Raw genomic sequence first — 17,310 nt, 5'->3', positions numbered from 1 at the left:
AGGAAATAGGATAGTGCTTTCAGAGGTAGGATGAGCTGTGACGCACTTGTGACGTTTATTGGTGGAGAACACGATTATTTGGTACTCCCGTATAAGCAAATGTAGCCTAGGTCAGAAACTCCTCAGTTTTAAGAAGAAGCGGCAATTAATCCCCATGCACTTAAATTTTCTATTTGGAAATGGGCAGATCAGATTTAAAATGACTATTGAAGTGGTTGACCTGGAGAGGAAGAAGCTAGGAGATCCTGAAATGTCTGATCTTGACTTACTGTATCTGTGCTTTAGCCCTTTTAAAGCTGGTCCATTAATGCTTCCATTAATGCAGTGCCATTTTAAAGCAGTTTTCTCTCCCTTCTGAAGGAGAGAGGGATTAGTTTAACACGGAGCAGTTGGCTGCAGTAATGCTCCTGTGGGCATAAATGGAGACTGCTTTGTTTTGGCGGGAGTGTCAGTTTATGTTGGTTTTAACATAACTTTGGCCATAATTAACACTTACAGAAAGGAAACATACTTCTCTCCAGGAAATGTGTTCTGTGTTAGCACACACTCAAATATTTTGACCCAGACTTGCAGTTTGATAAATAAATATACTGTTGCTTACCTCGACACTTTTCCCTAAATACCTTTAGCACCCTTATTAAAAATTAGTTATTGTATATGTTTATTGTAAACTCCCGAAACATTGCTAATAAAATTGCTGCTTATACAGAGAGCACTATGTCAAGTGTTAGAGCATGGGAGTGGCAATTGGGAAACAAATTGTTTCCCCTCACTTGAGGAGATGCCAAGCAAGTTGCCGAATTGCTGCTATAAAATATGGAAAGTATCTCGGTTTTCAATTTAGTTCCTTGAATAAACAACTTACAGGTATGGATGTGTAGAAGTTTTGTCCTGTCGTGTTGACTAGGGCATGTTTGAAAGAGAAATCTCGTTAGAAAGCACTGGGAGGCGTGACTGGTAAGAGGTCAATTTATAGAAACCTGAAAGCTGGGAAGGAGCCAAGATTATTTTATTTACCTCCAAGTCTGAGGCCAGTAAAAAGAAACCAGACCAATTCAGTGTCTTGACATCAGACTAGGTTCAACTTCTACCGGTCTAACAATCAAGACAATTACAGATTTGAGCTCAATAATATAATTAGGGCTAGGTGCATTCACAGCATAAATGTATCATCTGGATCATCTGCCTCTTTTGTGTAATGTTATGGACACCCCTTGATTGGGTGTAGGGGGAGGAGGTTGTAGTGCTCTAATACCTCTCCCACTAGGAAATATGCATTGATTTGACTGAAACATTTCTCCGTTAATTATCTCTGTGCTTATTACTGAAATGGCAGAAGACATCTGGTGGAACTTCAGTAGCAGCAGTATTGATTTGCAGTCTGTCTTCCTTTGAATCAGCTTGGGGTGAGGTGTCAAGAAAATAAAGGTTAGAGTCTTTTCTCTGGATTCTTTGCCAAAATCCTCAGATGTGGATTTATCTGGATTAAGCCTCTAACAGAAAAAAAACTACCCATAATGAAGTGTATGCTATAAGGATTTCTAGGGTGTTGTAAGATGCAGAATTTCAAGGCTCTGGTTATTCCTCCATCGTCTTTCTTCCTTCAAGCTGCATTTCCCATGTTACGTATGGTTTGGTTTGCATGTCAATTTAGGCAAGTACATGCCAGCCTAAAAACATTGTAGTTGCCTGTTCTTATTACAAACTAGACTTTTTTAAAAGCTTTTTATGTTGTTGGTTTTGTTTGTTTGTGTTTTTGTGGGTTTTTTTTATTAAATAAAATAGGAAATCTTTGTTTCGCCTTTCACAGAAATTCAAGTAAGGTCAGGAAGAGAAAAATGTTTGGTAGTTCCTACAATTCTAATCTAGAGTTACTAAATTATATCTCCTATTTTCTTTAAATATCTGATTTATTTCTTTCAGATACTTAAGAAGTCTTGTCAGTTCAGTATGTTCCACTGAACCTGCAGCCAAACATAGATGGTTTGATAAATTGTACGTTTCTTTCTCTAAACCTTGTGATGACTAAATCTTTATTTGATGCTTTTTCTCTTTTTTTTTTTTTTTTAAAGTGATTGCTATTGGAAAAAATGTAATGTGTGTGTTCCCCTAGAACAGCTAAAAAGCCATTTGGCTATCCTAAAGTTTCAACAAATCATATTTAGATTGCTGACATTGTTTTCATGGAAACCAAATAAATTGGTGCCACTTCCTGGGTTTAAAAGATGTGTTCATCTGTTGTGTATTTCGTGTAGTCTTTTTTTTTTTCCCTCCCCAAAAATATTTTTGTGGTTACTTTGCTTTAGGCATTAACTAGTGACATTTTAGACAGTAATCTCTCTCTGTGCCATGTTTTGTTTATAAAAGATAACTGATCTGGTTTACTTCAGAAGACCACACGAGCAGCTACAAGACGCTGTTTTCTTATAGGTAAATGACCAATGTGTGCTGTAATCTGTATTTGTAGAAAGAGTGCATTACACGAATCTTGAGAGATTTCATTGTACAGGCATGAGCAAAACTAGTTTAAATAAATGCAGTGTTGTAAGGGAAGCCGTTGTTGTAATGTCAAGTACCTTGATAAGAATATGGTTTAGTGGTATTTTCTTGTAAATCACTTGGATGTTCACGATGAAAGGACTTGGTTTGGCTTTTTTTTGGTAAGGATCACAAGACTCCAGGAGACACACAAGCTGTTTTGAATCAAACCTTTCTGAAAATGGAATACTTGACAGTTATGAATAAAGTTATTTAACAGTCAACTTCCTGTGGTTTACATGCATTTCTGAACCAGGAGGAGGCTGAAGGGCTGCAGCTGAGTTGTGTATACTCCCATCTGAACAAAAAAGGGCATCTTCTACAAGCAAACTGATTGCTTAAAATCTGATATTCTGATATGATTTATTTTAATACTGTATTAAAAGAACAAAAGTGCAGTCACGTAACACTGGAAGATCTTAAAAGCTGACGTGTAGGCCATTCATTCTGTTGTGCTGGGGTGTGTTCAAGAAGTTTGCTTTATTGCAGTATGTCAACATGCATATGAGAAATGCGCTCAAGCCTGCAAGTGACTTTGTCACTTCTGTTGTCATCTTCAGCCTGTGCGTTACGTTTAGTAGAAAGAAGTGAGCAGTGGACAAGTAAGGCTCGATGGTGTGGTTGCTGCAGGGGAACAGGTCACTGGTAACCTTCAACCACGCTTCAGAAATTTGCAGTTCAGAACTGCTCAACTGTAAAAATTGCTTTAAAGGGTTCACCTGCATTTAAAAAAGTTCACCTGTGGCTAATTAAAGACCTTCACATCACTTTTTTTTTTTTACTAGATCTTTAATTTAAATTTCCATAGTGTCTGCTCACAGAACATGGGTGTGAAGGCACCGGGAATGTAATGGAGAACGATAGAGTTTTTTAACAGGGGCAGATCCTGAAGTTTCTGAGTCTCCTGTTGATTTCTGTCCTTGGTGTGTCTCCTTTGTGGCATGATGGCAGCAGATTGACTGCTGCAACAACCATGTGGCAGGGGCTGGACGTGGTGAGCCACACTGGAGTTAGTGGGGCAGAGTGGGGAAACCCAGTTTCTTTTTTCTAGTCATCTCGGGTAAACCAGAGAGTTTACAGTTTGTGTAAAGGGAAATTCTAGAATACGACAATGGTCTGTTGAATACAGCCATTTAAATATAGCCACTGTCATCGATTTACAGAGTGAGATCTAGTTCTAATATCAAGAAAAAGCAGCCTAACTCAGAAGCTGTCTTTGAAGCTGCTGTCATACAGGGTCATGAATGGATGATTTTCTACTCAGTTTTAACAATTGCTGGCATTAAGGCTTTCCTTGGTTGTTTTGTGGTGGATTTTTCAGTAGGTTTCTCTTCATTATTGCATAAAATATATAGGTTCACTCCTTTGGAAAAGGATCAGAAGTCTTGCTTGGTTGCTTTGTAATGCTGCCTTTTTGAAGCTTGTTTAAAATGGGTCAAAACTCTTCAGTTCCACAGTAGTGAGTTCTGATAACAATCTGTTAGTCGTGGTAGTTTGCTGTTCAAGGGTGTCTGTAGTTAGCAGAGCTTAGCCTGCTAATATGAAGATGTCCAGGTCAGATAGAAAATTACAACTAGTCAAGGCACTGGCTTGTAGCTGTGTGATATGGAGAGGTTTCTGGAATGTGATGGAAGAACAGATGATGAATTTGAAGCTGTTTTAAGTTCTTGATGCCGTGCAAGTCAATAAAAGCCAATGATTGAACAAATTTTATCCTTAAATACAGAGTTGGGTCATGTTAACGGCACTTGCTTGGTGTGTCGTATTAGTTGTCTGAATAGATTTTCATAAGAGAGGAACCCAGTGACTGAGCCAAAGATGTGGTGGAGGGAAACTGGTATGTCACTTTATTAGCTGTATTATACTAGTAACTGATTGCTTTTGGAGTTTAATTTCTTGAGTTTCAGAATGGCCACCTTGATATTTGGCTGACATTGACTTTAATACGCCTAGAAAGCTAAGCTGTCTTCTCGGTGTGCTCTCTGGCAGTTGCCTTACTGTTGGACGTGTGGCTCTATAGAGTGTTGCCGTTGCTGCAGGGCGGTGTATTTTGCATTTGTGTTTTCAGGAAATCCCCTCTTTTGGGAAGCTACTTTTGTAACCTTTACAGGCTGTGGCTTATTTGTCTGCTCCAGCTGCTCAATCCACTGCAGTAACAGTAAGCCCCGGGACTTAAAGGAGAGGTAGTAACTTGTGCATTCCAGTACTGCGGAGTTGATGCTTCTTTAGAGAGTGGGTTTGCTGTAAGTAGTATAAAAAAGAGCTGTCTAAGATTAAAATATATGTATGTGTGCACACACACGCGCGCGCATACTTACAGCCTCTGAGGCCCAGGTATTCTAGAATAAATACCTTCACTTAATGAGTCTGAAATCTGGCTGATTTGTACGGAGCTCTGTGGGGGAGGGAGGGTTGCCAACTCCTATGGGGACCTAAAAAAGAAATTAAGTCTGATCTGAAACTTTATTTTGTCTTAACACTCAGCTACAGACAGTGGTCTTAGTACTTGGAAGGCCTGAATTCTGTTACTGTTACTCCTGCTTGGGAAGCTTGATCAATTTGTGCATCAAGGTTGTGTATCTTTATTTTCTGTGAAATAGGAATGCACATCCCCGCACGCTTTCCTTGCAGGATTGAGACTAGAATGGATTTCTGAAGTGCTGAAAAAGATGTAGGTGTAAAATACTGCCGTCATTGCAAGCAGTTGTTGCTGCGTGCCGCCAGGCTTTAAAATGGCTAGTGTTACTGCTGCAGTTTGTCACCCTAGAGAAAATCGGTAAAGTCAAATAAAAGGTAAAATAAAGTGGTAGAACTGTGTTGGATTTCCTTCCCTGCAGGTGTGTCATGCACAAGGCATGTTTCAACCACAGTCCCGCTCTTGCCTAATTAAGAGTTGATGTTCAAATTGCACACTTAAAGGTGCGGTATCTACTTGTATTATGTAACTTCTTTTAGTACCTATAAAACTTGCAAAGGTACCTGGCTTATGTGTCTGCCAGAACCCTTTTTAGACTGGTGTTTACCCTACTTTGCTGCTGCTTAGATGACACGGTTTAATATTGAGGTTTGATATTCTTCCTAGGTAAGTTTGCAGAGTTCAAATTCAAGTGAGAGGAAGTGATTATGAGGGCGTGACTCCTGTCCTAATCCACTTGACTGGCTGGGATGTTATCACCCCAGCCTTGGATGCTTCTTGAATATCATCAAGAAAATTCAGTCATAATTCTTGCTCTTCCATCTGCAGAGTGAAAACACAGATGGTTTCTTTTCTGTATTTACTATAAAGTAAATAAATTACAGCTTGGTAATCAAGAGCTTTCAAAAGGAAGCGTGTTTCTGCTTCTGTCGTGATGCTAAGAATCCAAAGGTATTACTTTCCTTTGCAATAAATTCAATCAGTACATTATCTGTTGCAACTGAACTCATGTTCAACACCATCCATGTCAGAGTTCTTCCTTAATCCCAGCACCTTTACAGAGTTCTGGAGACCTGACTGTAGATCAGGCTTACAATAAAAAAATCTTTGGTTCCACATTACTGAAGGGATAAAAAACTGCTGTTACTATTTGCAAGGACAGTGGTGGCTTGAGTCCAGAAGATAACCTGTATAGTAGGGGTGATACCATGCACTATGGCAGTGTGGAGCTCTGTTCGTTACTCCCAGAGTAAGGAGTTCCTGTCCAACTTGGTTTCTGATAGGAAACTTTAGTAAAATGCTTCATCTGTTGTGGTTTCTCACTATTCCGCGAGTCATTTGCTGTGCTCAGGGGAATACCTGTATGAATGGGATTGTATGGCAATGCAGTTATAAATTAACTTATCCTGTACCTGAATGCCTGTATGCGCAGACTCTTCAAAGGGTTAGAATACTTGAATGTATCTTTCCATAATGGAGGTGTGGCTGCTTCATTGACACTCCCTGTTGACAGCACTGCAGGATTTATTTAGCAGTTCTAAACTTTGTAGGAATTTAACTATTATAAATGTGCCTACCTATGCATTTAAGCTTAAATATTAACTGGCCTAAAAATAAAACATCAGTTGTGTTCTTAGGATAGCTGCTTAAAAATGGTAGTGATTAAAGCTTACAACACTTAAATCTGTTTGAGTAAATTAACTGGACTTCAGAATGTAAACTGTTGAGATCAAGTGTGCCACTTATTTAAATAACCGTTTGCTTTGTTTTTAGGGGGAATCTGTAAAGTATTTCTTGGACAACTTGGATAAACTTGGAGAACAAGTAAGTTCCTTTTTTTTCACTCTTGAATTTTAAGTAGTCTTAGTGATCTCTGGGTTTTAAATAGATGAAATGCAATTAGTGTCGACTCAAATAACTTTAGTTAACTTTGACTGTCTCATTATCTCACCAGTTCATCACTGACAGGTCAAAACCAAAGGGCAATGCAAGGGCCAAGAGACTTTTCTGGAAATAAAACTTCTGTAGAAATTGAATAAAAAAGAAAAAACAAGTTACAAATGCTTGTCCAGTCAGAAGACTGTTAAAGTAGCACTTCAACAAACAAAAATGACTGCTTTTGTTTTTACAAACCCAGTTAGGAACACCAAGTTAAATCAGTGCACAGGTCAGTGGTACCTTTCTGTAGTGTCTACTTTAAAATAAACAAACTTGGTGCAGAATAAAATCTGTTTTCTCTGGAGAAAAAGCTGAAATTTCTGTAGAATGCTTTTTGACTGAAATGTTGGTTGCTGCTTGGATAACGAAGTTGTATGCAGATGCTTAGTTGTGTATTGCAGAAATGGCATGTGGAAAAACTGCCTTTAAAATGGGATGCCAGCTTGAACTCCATGGGGAGGCAGTTTCTCCAGGGTCATTTCCAGCTGATGGCTAACAAATGATGAAGGAATCCAAACCATTTCAATTGAATCCTGTTACATCATGCTTAATTTCATTTTTCTTTTTAACAAATAAAAATTTAATATTAAGCCACGCTATTTTTCTGCTTTGAACTGTCACTTTTCTAACTACAGCACTGGTAGCGTTGCAGAATCTTGCAGAATGCATACGCTCCCCAGATAGCTTGCTTGAGAACTCCAGTGCTTGCTCTCTAAATTTGGATTTGGTCTTGAGTTGCAAGGCAATACCAGACCTGCAGTTACATTAACGAACTGCTAGATTTTCTGCTAATGGTGGATTTCTCACAGCCTTTGAATCCAATGCCATTTTAGTTTTGAAGGTTTGGGGTTTCCCCATGCACACGCACATTTGCGCACTTTTGGGTAAAGATTTGTGCAGCTTCTTTTCAAAATTCTTTGTTTAGAAACCTTCGTCCATTCTGTGATTAAAGCATGAAACTTGAAGTCACTAGGGGTTTTTGTATTTTTGGATACGCACACTTATTGTAGGTACTGATGTTGCTGTGGGAACGCTGAGCTCTGAATTACAGCTTCTCTGGTTTAAAGTTACACCAAATGGTGTTGAGATACAGAGGGACTCTTCAAGATCTGCCATCATAGAAAACGTTAGGTCTTTGTGGAAAAAGTGCTAGACAAGTTTTGTTACTGAGTGAAAGATTTGATACTTTCTTCTGGTTTATTCTTACCTATATGCAAGATTTGTCTTGCATATAGACACATTGTCTTGCATAGACAAGATTTGTCTAATGATTATTTCCCCAAACTGTATTAATGTAAGTATTTTACTGTTCTTATCTGTTATCTGATACAGCTGGGCTGGCTGCAACTAAATTGCTTATAAACAGCTAGACCTGCGATTCATGTGCCTCTTGCTGAAAGGGAGCTCATATGCCTCTTGCCAAAAGGGAGCTGATGATAACAGCATGTAGGGAAAAGAACTTAATGTTCAGATTTAATCAGATCAGCAAAAATAAGAGTAGCTGGCTGGCACGTACACGTGGGATCAGCTGGATTCCTCACAACTGTTTGTTGTTATTTCAACTGCCAGTGCAGACTATATGTACTCAAAGTATTTCATAGAGAGACATTGCTTTCCATGTTGTGATTGGATCTTATTCATGCCTTAAACTCTAATTTTAAAGTAGGCAGAGTGATGTGATAGCCAAAAGAGCTACTTGATAACCAAAACAAGTCTTTTAGAAGAAAACAGACGGTAGTGAATGAGGAAGGAGACATTCAGGAAGAAAGCACATGTACTGAGTCAATATCAGTATTTATCCTTGGTAAGAGCTGCACACAAAATAACACACACACACAAAAAAAAAAAAACCACACACAAAAAAAACCCTTTACCCCCCACCTCCAAAAAAAACCCCAAAACAACCAACAACCCAAAAATGGAAGAAGGTGAAACAGAAAACGGTCAACATGTAAGATTGGGCTAAGTGTAGGGAAGGAGAGCATGCCTGGGGGTGCTTGCAGGAAAAGTGCCGATTGACAATGGTGAAACATTGAAAGGACTTTGAAAATAATACCGTCTGAGGAAAATACTCACCTAATGCTGCAGTCTTCAGATAATGGAGAAGGGGATCAACAGTGAGAAAGGGGCTAGTTCAGAACTGCTACAGTAGCACGCTGCTAGTATCCCAAGGGTAGGGCACAAGGGAGAAAACATAATCATCGTCCAAAAAAATAACTGAAATACTGGGAGATTTCTTAGGAGTTATGGTATTTAGTTTTGGGTAGCCAGATGCCAGCTGTATACCAAGCACTTGACTTCCAGCGCGCTCGTTTGCAGACTCTTTGCATCAGAGTAGCCATTATCTGGCATAAAACATGGTAGGTCTTCTGTGCTTGTAGAACTTGAAAGTACTTGAAAGGATTTTATTTGTGGTTGCCAGTGTGGAAGGAATTTAAAATGAGTAATAATACTCGAGAGGGAATTTGTCAGGAATTCTAGGGATAAGCTCCTTGTTCTTGAAAGCTTTACTGAGTAAACAGCACAGGCCAACTCCTGGGACGGTTTGCTTTGTGCTCTTGTTTCAGTATTGAAGGTGTGTATGGCTTTGCCTATTATATTAATTGATTTTATTTACTTGAAGAATTGCCATCACTCCTGAGCTTTCCGAAGACTTTGTGGTTTTGTTCTGAGAAGTTGAGACTAACTTCCTGAATAGTAAATGATAATATGCTCCTGTGTGAAAGATGGAATGAGTGTTGAACCTGCGACGTTCTCTTGCCTAAAAGTTGTCCCCTTTACTCTAAATCCCTTCACGTGTGCCCAGTGGTATTTGATACGGTCACTGCTCTATTCATCTATTATTCTCCTTCTCTAACAATTTTTGGTAGAAAAGACCCAAGATAAATTTAACACATAAAGAGAAAAATCTTACTGCCCTTTAAAGTTGCTTCTTTGAATCAGACAGGGGGTGGAAGCCTGTGTCTGTTGCTCGGTTTGGAGGGAACATGGCACTGCTTCAGCAGTTCGACTCTCCTGCGGATTTAGGTGGTACGGGCTTTGGATGCGTAACAGCACGACAGCAAAAAAGTGCAGGGTGGGGAGCCTGGCCTTCAGAGAGCTTTGTAATTCGTGCCATGATAAACGCAGTGCCTTAGTCATGGGCAGCTTGAGCAAAGAGTTCAAACAAAACAGCCTCTCTCCAGCTAGTTTCACTTTTGAGCTTACATAAAGCAAAATGATCCTTGGGTTTTTGGAACATTACGCTTGGTTCATGATTTTTAAAATTGCTTCCTTAAAGGCTATGGCTCAAACTTGCCCGGGTCCCTTAAACTTGGAATACCAGTATGTGAATTGCCATGTAGTCACATGTTTGTTTCTCGCACCCCAGCTTTCTGGGCCATGGTCTTACACATCTTTATAAAGGCTCCAAGGCTGGTAACTAGTGCTTTCAAAGGAAGATCGTAGATCATTCACTAAGGGGAGACTAAAATTCCAACTCTGAAACCTAAATCACCCTCAATTTGTGAGAAATGCTGGAAAAATGTAAGGAAGTTTCCATAACAAGTGAAGAACAAAGCTTTAAACTTCAGTGTCAGCCGGCTGTTACAGATGTGCTAACTACAGATGCTGTTTAAAACAGCAGAAAGACTTGGCCGTATGCAAAAGTGTAATTCTAAGAATGAAGAAATCCCCAATATGAGTCTTGAATTTCATGCTGTTGAAAGCTGACTAATAAGAATTCCTCTTCCTGTTAGCATCTGCATCTGTTGATGATGACTGTTCATGTAACAGTTAAAAAAAAAATAGTAAAAAAACCCCTTATCCTGCCTATTTAATTCTGGGGGAAAGGCAGTCTGGAGAGCTTCAGGGTGCAGCTGTCTCGGGTGCCCTCCTAGGCTGTACTGCTGGGAAGAGGCTGCTGCCCTCAGCTACCGTTTCCTCTCCTGGTTCTCTAATTGCACAGTATGTTTTGGACAAAATCAGGCTGTGCGAGCTCACAGGCAGGGCACACAGCTAATAGAAGTGACTTTTTGGACTGATACAGCTGGGTGCAAAAGATCCATGGCGTGTTGCTTAGGTTTTGCTTTTCTGGCGTAATTGATTGCCTTAAAAATTACTTAGTGCAGCAGCTTTTTTCCTAGAAGCAGTCATGCAGTATGCACGAGAACATCACGCAGGAGCCGAGTGCCCAGAGTTAAGAGTGGAATATTACTGTGGTTACTGATTTGAGAAACCTGGTTTAGACCCCACTTGCTGCGTTGCAGTGTTGGCAGCCAGCGTGTTTCCCAGCTTTGTGGGATGAGGATGAACAAAGCTTAAAGCAATCCAGAAGGAGGGTAACTGGCAGGAGGAATTGATGATACACCTCTCAGGTTGTTTATGGATCCTTGTCATGTGGCACATGGAAAGCTTCAGTTCTCTGGGGTACATGTTTCGGTTTAATATTGGGTGTGTTTCCTGCTTTGGACTCTAAATCTTGCCAAAATGCTTCAGTGTTAGCATATAAATATACATAAATGTGCGTGTTTATTCAAAGCCTTGTGCTCCTCCTCTGCAAGCTTTTCTCTCGATTGCAAGTCAGCTGTGATCACCGTGCCTGTGACTTCTATCCTAATCGGCCAACTTCCGTTTATTTTTTTCTAGGATTATCTTCCCTCACAGCAAGATATACTGCTGGCACGAAGACCCACAAAAGGGATTCATGAGTACGACTTTGAAATAAAAAATGTTCCTTTCAAAATGGTTGATGTAGGTGGCCAAAGGTCAGAACGGAAACGTTGGTTCGAGTGCTTCGACAGTGTCACATCAATACTCTTCCTTGTTTCCTCAAGTGAATTTGACCAAGTGCTTATGGAGGATCGGCAAACGAATCGCCTTACAGAATCCCTGAACATTTTTGAAACAATAGTCAATAACCGGGTTTTCAGCAACGTCTCAATCATTCTCTTCTTAAATAAGACGGACTTGCTTGAGGAAAAAGTACAAAAAGTGAGCATCAAAGACTATTTTCCAGAGTTTGAAGGGGATCCCCACTGCTTAACAGATGTCCAAAAATTCCTGGTGGATTGTTTTCGTACTAAACGCCGGGACCAGCAGCAGAAGCCCCTCTACCACCACTTCACCACTGCTATTAACACAGAAAACATACGGCTAGTTTTCCGCGATGTCAAGGATACCATCCTTCACGACAATCTCAAGCAGCTTATGTTACAGTGATGTGCAAAAAGACATTTTTAGTTTGAGTAACTTTTGTGTGTTGTTTTTTTTTTTTGAACTAGAAGTTTACAGCAGGAGTAGAGAAATCCAGATCCTGTCAGACTTCTTGATATTGTGGCTAAAAGCTGCTGCTGAACACATTATTGCCAATTTCTGCAGAAATTCAGGCTTAATCTCTTCCAGTGTAGCTTCAAGTTCACTCAAGTTGTAATTTTATAGCAGACCTATGTCTAAGTTACCTGTAAAGCGATGAATTTGACGTGTTAAGAACATGTATGTTATCCTAGAAAATTCATTCCACCTTCAGAATTCCAAGTCCAAACCTCAGTGAAATTGTTGCAATTGTTAGACTGTGGCAGTAATTTAAGGCGGGGAGAAACTTTTCATGTCTAACTTCATTATGAAGACTGTGATAACCATAGCTGATTTATAATTTCTCAGGTGTATTGTTGGTTAGAAATCCCATAAATCCCTTGCTGGAATCATCTATTTGAAGCTAGGATTCCTGGCTGTAACGTACTTCCTGTTTAAGTATTTATCTTTGCATGGGGTTTGACTAGGAGAAGCTTTAAAAATGCTTCGATTGGGAGCCTCAGACGAATCTGGCAGGAAGTACTAATGCAGGCAGAAGTCTAGTGACGAGGAATTGGCGAATGGCACAGCACACGGTTTCACTCTTGCGTTGTATGTACCTCTTGGAGCCATGGCAAAGCACAGAGCACGATGATACGGTCCTCTTGACGTTCTAATGTGGGAAGGGGGAGCAAGCTAAACTTGGATTTCTTATCTTCACTAACCAGATGTTACGTGTGGGTACCTTACCTGTTCTCGAAGCGCTTTAATATAGCACTGGTTTATTTTTCCTTTCTTCATGACTTCTTACAGTGTGCCTCATCTTAATCAGTAAGCATTTGGTGACGGATAGAAGTACTTGCAAACCTAAGTGCCTCCTTGTGTTCTGTCCTCCTACGGTATTTTCAGTGGCCTTACGTGAGCGTATGTGTTCCCAGCAGAGGCCTTGTGTAGCTGACACCATGAAGATGAATGTTTCCTTCTGGAAAAACAAAAGAACATCTCACAGCAGAAAGTGCTTCAGCTGCTGAGGTTCTTTCTGAGACTTTGCAATAGGGTCTAGCAATCCTAAGTGTACTTGAGCCAAATATGTTGCACAGCGTACTCCAGAGTGCTGCTTGTGACGAAGAATATTTTACCAAAAGTTCCATTGCAGTTTCATTTTTATATTTTTTTAGGGGAGGTTGTTACCGTTGCCATGTGATTAAAAAAAATAATAAACACTTCTTGCCCAGAAATCCTCAAACACCACACAGTATACTACAACATGAGAGAGTAAGCTTGTGTTTTAAAAAGCAGTGCCGCTACCAAGTTTCCCCCAGGCTGTAGTGTCACATGGGCAGTTCAGCTTGCCACTTTGCCCCATGGAACTGGCCAATTCCTGTGGATCATGATGCTGGCCAAGACTCTTAAATGAATTTTTATTAACATACTGCACGTGTGGCAAGTGGTGTGCCATAATATTCCCACTGCTTGGAGCAGTGTCCCTGCTAGAACATAGGAAAGCCGCCTGTCTTCTGAACTTAGCCTTTTACTTACTGTGATTGTAACATCTTCGTACCTCGTTCTCCTGACTGTAGAAGGGGAATAGTGTATTTTTATTTAGTTAGGTGGTTTGAAAGACCTCTATTTTTTTTTTTTTATATCATCCAATGAGGAGTCATGGATTAGTCTGCGATTTCTGCAATAAGGCAGTATTTTGGGAGGAAAGAATTCTGAAAAGAGCTTGGGAGAAGTCACAGTGCATAATTAAACAAAGTCTGGGTGCAACACTGATGTCAGGAGGAGTAATGTAATCTTTAGATGTGGATGTTTAATGTAGGTTTTGCCTCCTTGCTGGACATGGATATGATTACTTCTGGTTTGATGTCTTTGGGTTGTATGTCAGCAGTTCAAGAAGGATGATGAACTAGAGACCTCAAAGAAGGCTAGTGAGGCTATTTAAAGGGTTGGACAACATACCTGTGATGGGAGTCCAGAAGTTCTCCATTTCCCTCTTTGGGGAAGGGTGACAGGTTGATTTGGTTAGCTGTAAATGCTGCATGAGCAGACAACAAACCTCTGTCTGGTGGCCTCAAAGTCCACTGTTGGAAAGCAGAAATCGAACAAATCCATGCCTTTGTTAGTCAACAAGAGAAGGAGTTTCCCATTGCTGCCAGTTGTCTGAACAAGTTTCTCTTCTGAAAAGAGAATTTTGTCTGCTCTGAATAAAATAATTAATTTGGAGAGGGTCTGTAGTATGTGTTTTGCAGGATGTCAGACTAGATGATTGCTGAAAAGGCTAAAGACTGGATGGTGGATTATGTGAAGATTAAACAAATTTGTTTAGACAAATTCCCGGTATGTAAAATATTGATGAATTTTTTTGTCAAGGGACCTGTTCATTTACTAAAAATCGTCTAAAAAATGATGTCAGTCCAAGGATATAGTCAGTATCACCAAGGTGCTGGGCACTTCTGACGTTAGCTAAAGTGGGAAAAAAGTTCAGCAGGCTTCTCCCCCGAACCAACACCAAAAAGAAAATGGTTTTAATCCTTTCAGATCACTCTCCCTGTGAACACCAGGGCCTGTAAGACGGCAAGGCGGACCCCGCAATGTTGGGTCACTTCTGACAAAGTAGGCCCTGGTAGATAAGCACTATATGAATCTCAGGCAGAAATGAATTATTTTAATGAAAAGACTGAGTCAAATCACTCGCATTTCCCACTCCCACTTCTTCAGAGGGGGTGAGGCAACTAACCTTGATGTCACTGTTTACATGGTTCCTATGTTAACATCCTGGCTAAACAAACCCCGTCGGCGTCGGGCTTTTCCATCTTCAAACTTACTCTTCATTAGCTACCTGAAAAGGAGCACAGCGTGTACTGTTGTGTTTCTTTTTTTGATTTGCTTCTAAATATTATTTCTTTATAGCAGGATATAATTTTGGTACAAGAGTTGGAGGATTGATGTTTTGAACAGACTGATTTTTATCCTGAAGCAAACAAATGAGTCACAGTTGGCTAGTGAGAGTGAAGCTTGTTCATGTAAACCAGTCTGTGGTACAAGGTCAGTGAAGGTGGGAAAGCAGGTAGAAAATCAAGTTTCCCAAAACTTTCTTATTTCTCTTTGAAGGGTTCAGCTCTGTTTAAAAAGATCGCTGACCGTATGGAGATATACCACTGTCTTGGACAGCCTTCCTGTACTTGAAGGTGAAATTGGTGTTTTAGCGACTGTTTCCTGCTGCAGTGTGTTAAACAGAATTGATTGATGCCTGAAAACTGCAGCTGTTCATCAGGGCTTTAAAATTTTTAGGTTTTTTATATATTTTATGTGGGAGCGTAAGCCATCGGTTTGTGTAAAACTTAAGCTTTCTTCTAGAATATCTGCTCTGAAAAAAAGAAAAAGTCAGGGGGGTTCTTTGATCTCAAAGGCTGTATATTGGACTCATTTGTCTAGTAAGTAGCTTCCAGTTTTGCCCATCAGAACTGTTGTAGCGAATTGCTCAGATCGGGTGGGCGTTTCAAGCTTCGTGACACTTGGCTAGTAGCAGTATTTACGATGAGTCCGGGGTAGCTTGGGCAAACTGCATCTGCTCCCCGTGTGTGGGAGCAACTTGGTGCGTGTCGACGGAGAACTGTGCGTGTTTAACATCTCCATTGCCAGCAGAAGACTTCTCTGGTTATTTCTCTTTTAAGGACGGTTGCAGAAGGTTCATTTTCCAACAATAACATTTCCTGTTTCAAAATGATCAGAAGTTTCATGCCATACCAAATTGTTCACAAGTTAACTTTACAGGTCTTGTCTGTTTGATGGTACCATTAATGTAGTTTTTTTTTTTTTAATTACACAGCATTGCAATACAGTGCCATTTTGCAATTTCTTTGCATTGTACTTGAAAATAAGTTGAATTGCAGACTATTTAAAACCGCTTTCCTGCGCTTTCAGTAGCAGTGAGAGCTTACCTTACGTGAAGCCTTTATGTAAAAAATATATTTTGTAACAACCTCATAGATCTTTAACAAAACCGAGATTTGTATTAGCTTTGTATAAATGTTTGTGGCTTACAATTTTATATGTTTAACTTTTTATAAACTTTCCAGGGACTACTTTTTATTGTAAATTTTTTTTTCTCCTTGTTTTAGTTTAAGATTGGCAATAAATTATTTCTAAGGGAGGTCTTAGAAGAAAAAGCATCACTTCCTTTTTATAAAACGGTTAAATTGATTAATAGTTTAAAACCTCTTACACTCGCTTGTACATTGCTCTGTACATACTCTCCAAAAGCATTGCCTTTCAGCTATTAATATTTGCCTTGTGTACAAAAATTACTGACGATGAATAAACATATACAGCCTCATGTTGGTATTACGAAATTATTTTTTTCAAATTAATAATGTGTGGAGGCAGCCAAGTGACTTTTTTGTTGTTGTTGTGTTTGGCTAAGGCCAGCTGCTTAGCTCCTGCCACCTCTTGTGTTTCTAATAAAACATGAAATAGCGTTAGTCTCTGGTCTCAAGCAAGCTCTTTGCAAACAGTGCTCATCCAGGTTCTCGTTCAGCCCAATTCCCTTCTCTCCAGGAGAGAGTTAGAAGGAAATTGCTGACTTGCATTTGACAACCAGTTTGGTACTCAATATTTAAAATATTGATGACGCTTGTGTGTGTTCTAAGTGGCAAGCCTCTGTATAAATTATGTATCTCGTTATTGCAGTTAGGTTATTTTTTTTTTTAAGCTGTTTTCTAAATAAACCAGCCCCTGCCTCCTTTAGAAAGGCATCACTGGCTGTTTTGCAACTGGCTGCAATAGGAAGCGATGCTTTGCAGCAAAACGTTGATTTCTCCTTGTCAGTTTTTATAGGCCTGAGATGCTTTGTTTTCCACAACAGCCCTTGGATTCGGCTGGCGTGCTGTGGGCGCCACATCTCAAAATACTCGGCCCAAGTCATGCTTGTTTATAGAGCTAGTGCTCAACGTCTGTGTGTCTTGATAACCAGAATACATAAACTGTAGAAATGGTTGGTGTGGGGATCCCTGGGACCCTGCGGGCTCTCTCTGCCCAGGCTCTGCGCTCTGGGGAGCAGAGTTTGCCGCGGGAAGGAGCCACCTCTGCTCACTGAAACCAGGAGTTAAAAACCTCTCCATGGCCTGAAACTTACCTGGCTCCGT

At 40.0% G+C, this 17,310-nt stretch overlaps 1 protein-coding gene across 1 annotated transcript in view; it reads left to right on the top strand.

The window, feature by feature from the left end:
* GNA13 (G protein subunit alpha 13) overlaps positions 1–16,502 on the top strand; it is a 29,887-nt gene extending 13,385 nt beyond the window's left edge. Inside the window, exons 3-4 of the mRNA XM_074607581.1 lie at positions 6,728–6,778; positions 11,519–16,502. Coding sequence (XP_074463682.1) covers positions 6,728–6,778; positions 11,519–12,091 — 624 coding nt within the window. The 3' untranslated portion in view covers positions 12,092–16,502. The remainder of the gene's footprint in view (positions 1–6,727; positions 6,779–11,518) is intronic.
* Positions 16,503–17,310: the final 808 nt, after the last annotated feature.

The sequence above is a fragment of the Larus michahellis genome, chromosome 14, assembly GCF_964199755.1.
Source record: "Larus michahellis chromosome 14, bLarMic1.1, whole genome shotgun sequence".
Taxonomy (NCBI): Eukaryota; Metazoa; Chordata; class Aves; order Charadriiformes; family Laridae; genus Larus; species Larus michahellis.
Note: the sequence above shows the minus strand (reverse complement) of the source record. Positions and strands in the feature narration are given on the sequence as shown.